Source organism: Suricata suricatta, chromosome 13 (assembly GCF_006229205.1).
Source record: "Suricata suricatta isolate VVHF042 chromosome 13, meerkat_22Aug2017_6uvM2_HiC, whole genome shotgun sequence".
Classification (NCBI taxonomy): domain Eukaryota; kingdom Metazoa; phylum Chordata; class Mammalia; order Carnivora; family Herpestidae; genus Suricata; species Suricata suricatta.
In genome coordinates, this window is record NC_043712.1 from 2,351,162 (window position 1) to 2,355,656 (window position 4,495).

Below are 4,495 nucleotides of genomic sequence, written 5' to 3' on the forward strand. Positions count from 1 at the left end.
GGGGCAGGGGAGGTGCAGTCCTGGTTGCACCCTTCCCCAGGCTGTCATGGGAACACACAGCTTGATATCATGCAGCTCGCCCGGCAGAACAGGAGCGCCCCAGGCTGGGCGACTTAGGGGAGACGTCCCCCCGCGTCCTGGTCGCTGGCGTCTCAGTGCTGGGGCAGCAGGCCGGTACCTCCTGCGGCCTCTCCTCGGCCTTCCTGCCGTGCCTTCCCGCGGTCTGCCCTCCGCGTGCACCCCTGGGGCCCCGCCCTCTGTCCCTTACACAGACGCTGGTCTGTGGGCTTCGGGTCCCCGCACCAGCCTCCTCTTCACTCCGTCTCCCCTCGCAGAGCCCAGTCCCCATGTTCGGCCCTCCCGGTGACCCCTGAGGGCCAGGACTTCAGCGTGGGAATTTGGGGATGGGAACCGTTCTGCCTGTGACAGCGGCCTTTGTGCTCTTCTTGGTTTACGAGGCCAGCTTTTTGATGGGGCATCACACTGAGTCCACAGCATCTGTTCCCAGAGGCCTGGAGGGGCCACCTCTTTCTGGCGGGAAAGTGCCATCGTTCGCGCCACTGAGGCTGCCTGGCACTTGTCACGTGTTCCTATGTTAACGTGATCCTCAGCCGCGCTAGCCCACAGGCGGGCGGGGAACTGAGGCCGGGAGAGCCCAGCTAGCAGGTGCGGCACGCGGGTGTGAGCGCGGGGCTGTGAGCCCCGCAGCCCCCACCGGGAGGGAGGGGCCGCGCGGAGCCAGGTTCGCACCCCGTTCCTGAGGGGTCTCGTGAATTGGGGCTGTCGGGGTTGGAAGCACTGGTATGGCCGCCCCTCGTCTGCGTTGTGGGGCCGGCCTTCCTGCTGTGGCCCCCGGGACCCAGGACGGCCCTGTGTGGCCTCACGGCTTCTCGTGTGCTTTTGCAGTGTTTGTGAGCTGTCGCAGGGAGCAGCGGCCCCCGGGGCTCCGGGGCCAGGCCCCTCGAGGTGGTAACGCACGCACCACTCTCCCTGCTCCGGCACCAGGGTGCACGGCCCTGGTTACGTCCCTCTCACCTGGTGGGGGGACGCACGCCTCCCATTGTGAGGGTCACAGGGCCGCACGGCCGCGAGGGCTGGCCTCCTCCTTGGCGGCCCCTGACGGCGGCTCTGACCCAGCTCCCTGGGCCGCCCCGGGCAGCCTGCAGACCTAGGTACAGAAGCAAGGACGTGGCTCTCCCGCCAGAGGGTTGTTTCTAGAGAGAATTGACAAACCTTCTGCTCTAACCAGGCGACAGGAAATATCTGAGCTGATTCACCTGACTCCTCTTCCATCAGTGTGAATACTTACCGGTTCAGCGGGCCGTTTGCAAACCTTATTGCACGTGAGGACGCTGACCTGGGTCCTCTTTCCAACCTCCTTGTTGGCGGAAGGCCAGGCACCCTGAGTGTGATTTGCCACAGGCCCTGTGCTCCTGGAGCCTTGGTGGCAACGGGGTTGTTGGGCCCCCGTCAGGGACCCGAGAAGCATTGAGGAGAAGCGGCTGATGTGACTGGCACGGGGACGGGTGCAGGGAGGTGTCCCGGGCTCCTCGGGGACCCCTTCTAGGTGGTGGCGTGGGCACTGGTGGCCGTGTCCCCACTTGGACGGTCCTGTGCGGTGATGGGGGCTGTCCCGCCCTTCTCCTCGGGGCCCGGGCCCGGCGCTCGCGCGTCAGCCCGTCTCTGCCTTTTCCGTGCAGATGACGACAACCCTCCCGTGTCTTTTGTGAAGTTCTCGCCAAACGGCAAGTACATCCTGGCTGCGACCTTGGACAAGTGAGTGTTCCCCTCCCCGTGGGGCGGGCCAGGGACGCCGGTTTCTCACCAGAGTTATGCTCGTAAAGATGGAAGGTGTTTCCATCTAGCATGGGATCCTTGCATCTCGTGGGACAGGGCCCCGTCTCTGCTGGCGCCTGGGTCTCAGTCGGAAGGAGATTTGGGGCCCAGGTTTCTCCGTGGCCGGGGCAGCCCCTCCTCCGGGCACCCCTGTCTGCAGGAGTGTGAGCTCCTCCACCTGTGAGCCCGTGGGTGGTGGCCCAGCAGACTCCAGGGCTGGTGGGCCCCCTCTGGGCAGCCGTCAGCATCTTTGTGCACTTGGCCAGCCCTCTGGGGGGGCTCACATGCCCCCAAGCTCACCGGGGGCCCCGGGGCCAGCACTTCCTGTGCGCGCTCTTGGGAGGCGTGAACTCCTACCCCGGGGCGGAGGGGATGATTGCAGCCACTGCAGTCTGTTCTGGACATTTCTGGAACCAGTGCTCCCCACAACCCTCTTGTAGCGGGAGCAAGCCACTTACTGCTTCGGGGAGCACCTGGCAGTCTCTGTTCTGTGGCAGACCCTGTGGTTCTTTGGACTATAAATGTGCGGGGGTCTCGTACTGCGGTGTCCTCAGACCGCCGGCGTGTGCCCCCTGTGCTGGGCGCCCGCACTCGGCCCCGGCCTTGCCCTGCACCTGAGCCCACGAGGGTGCACGGTGACGGCAGACCCGACCCCCTCCGGGGGATCCCCGGGCGCGCAGGTGACTCACCCCTTCTCTCTGCCTTTCAGCACCTTGAAGCTCTGGGACTACAGCAAAGGGAAGGTGAGCGCTGGGGGCGGGCTCGCAGGGTCCGGGCTGTGGCTGTGGCCGGTGGCAGAGCTGAGCCGGGGTCTGAAGCAAGAGGGGCTCGGGAAAGCGGCCTTCATCAGGTTGGCCTGGTACACGTTTCTCAGACTCGGGACTTAGCAGATCGCGCATCTGCAAGTTACGGCTGCGACCGCGTGGCTTTGCGCGGTGTCTCTGGAGTGCTTTTCAGAGCTAAGGTCAGTCGGCCGCGAGGCGCCTGCACTGCCAACGCGAGAATTGTCCAGAGTGCAGGGCCGTCGGGACGTGTTGAACATACGACCCTCTTGCCTTCTCAGTGCCTGAAGACCTACACCGGCCACAAGAATGAGAAATACTGCATTTTTGCGAATTTCTCCGTCACGGGCGGGAAGGTGAGTCTTCTCCCGCTTTGAGGAGCCTCTCGCCCCCCCCCCCCCCCCCCCCCCCCCCCGCTGTCCCGAGGGGTGACCCTGTCACAGCTCGGCTCCTACGGCCACAGACGCTCTTCGGCGCCCACGGGGCCAAGCAGGTGCCTCTGTGACGGACTTGGGTTCTCGTCCGCTCCCGGGCGTGTGGCCGCTCTGCCCCCATCCAGCCTGCGGCCCCGCCCGCGCTCGCCCAGCTGGGGCAGGACTGGAGCAGGGGTGGCGTTGGGCAGAGATGGACGCGGCCCCAAGGGAGCACCGACTGGGGAGAACGTTTAAGGTCCCAGAAGGTTCTGGTGGCCCAGCGCGGCCTCGCCGGCCCGGGCCTCGGGGTGGAGCGCACGCCCCCTGAGCCGCCTCTGACCCGCCTTCCCGCCCCAGTGGATCGTGTCTGGCTCCGAGGACAACCTGGTGTACATCTGGAACCTGCAGACCAAGGAGGTCGTGCAGAAGCTGCAGGGCCACACAGGTGAGCCCGGGCCGCGTGTGTGCGGGGTGTGGTGCCGCCACTGGTGCTCGCGGTTGGCAGGGGGCCGCGTCCGGGCTCCCGTCTCCCCTATAATCTCTCTTCACGGCTGCCTTCCTGGTGACCGTCCTCCAAGTCCACGCAGGCCCCGTGGCTTCCTGTGCGGACAGGACCCGTGTGTTTGTCGCAGGGCAGGGGACATCCGCTGTGGTCCAGGGGCTCCGGCTCCTCCCGGCGCTGACCCGCCCCCCGCCTCTCGGCCGCCAGGGGCCACCTGTGCTGGTCCCTTGCCCTCGGAGGGAGGGCGCTGGCCACATGCTTTGAAAAGTTGGTGAAAGTGCTCCAGTCTCCTCCCTTGAAGTTCCTTCCACCCACGGGGGACACAGCTCAGACCTACAGTCCAGCTGCGACTGTGTGGCCGGCCCACGTGGCCCGGCTCTGTGGGAGCAGCCCTGTGCCTCAGTCGCTCTTGGCTCCTGGGGTGGGCAGGACAGTCAGGCCCCTTTGAAGCTACCCAGTCAGAGAGAAAGTTCTGGAATTAGCCCCAGGTGTCAGCACACGGAGGTTGGGGCTTCCTGGGAGGCGGAGTCTGCCCCTGCTCAGCAGGCGTGGGGGGCGGTGGGAGCGGGCACATCCCCGCACCGAGGCGGGTGCCTTTGTGTCCCCCCCCCCGCCCCCGGGGACCGCTGCCCGGGGCCAGGCTCCACGGAGCCGTCTCCGCTGGCCGCCAGCACATCGGCCCCTGCGCTCCCTGAGGCGTCCGGGCGTGGGCGTGGGCGCACCGTCAGGGGCCGGGCCCCCGGGGGGCGGAGCAGGTCCCTGCAGCGGGGGACACAGGGCGGCGGCTGTCTGTGTTCCAGACGTCGTCATCTCCACGGCCTGCCACCCGACGGAGAACATCATCGCGTCCGCCGCGCTGGAGAACGACAAGACCATCAAGCTGTGGAAGAGCGACTGCTGAGGCGCCCCTGGCTGCCGAGAAGGCGGCGGGAGCAGCGCGGGAGGGCGGGGCCTCCGGCCGG

General features: G+C 67.0%; 1 protein-coding gene across 3 annotated transcripts in view; it reads left to right on the forward strand.

Moving 5' to 3' along the window:
- The window catches only part of WDR5 (WD repeat domain 5), a 17,416-nt gene that overhangs the window by 11,428 nt on the left and 1,493 nt on the right, over positions 1-4,495 (forward strand). Inside the window, exons 10-15 of one of the 3 annotated variants that reach the window (XM_029919832.1) lie at positions 1,701-1,776; positions 2,546-2,579; positions 2,711-2,800; positions 2,900-2,974; positions 3,389-3,476; positions 4,334-4,495. In XM_029919832.1, the coding sequence (XP_029775692.1) occupies positions 1,701-1,776; positions 2,546-2,579; positions 2,711-2,800; positions 2,900-2,974; positions 3,389-3,476; positions 4,334-4,434 (464 nt within the window). In that variant the 3' untranslated portion in view covers positions 4,435-4,495. The remainder of the gene's footprint in view (positions 1-1,700; positions 1,777-2,545; positions 2,580-2,710; positions 2,801-2,899; positions 2,975-3,388; positions 3,477-4,333) is intronic. The other 2 variants (XM_029919833.1, XM_029919834.1) reach the window with 2 other exon arrangements.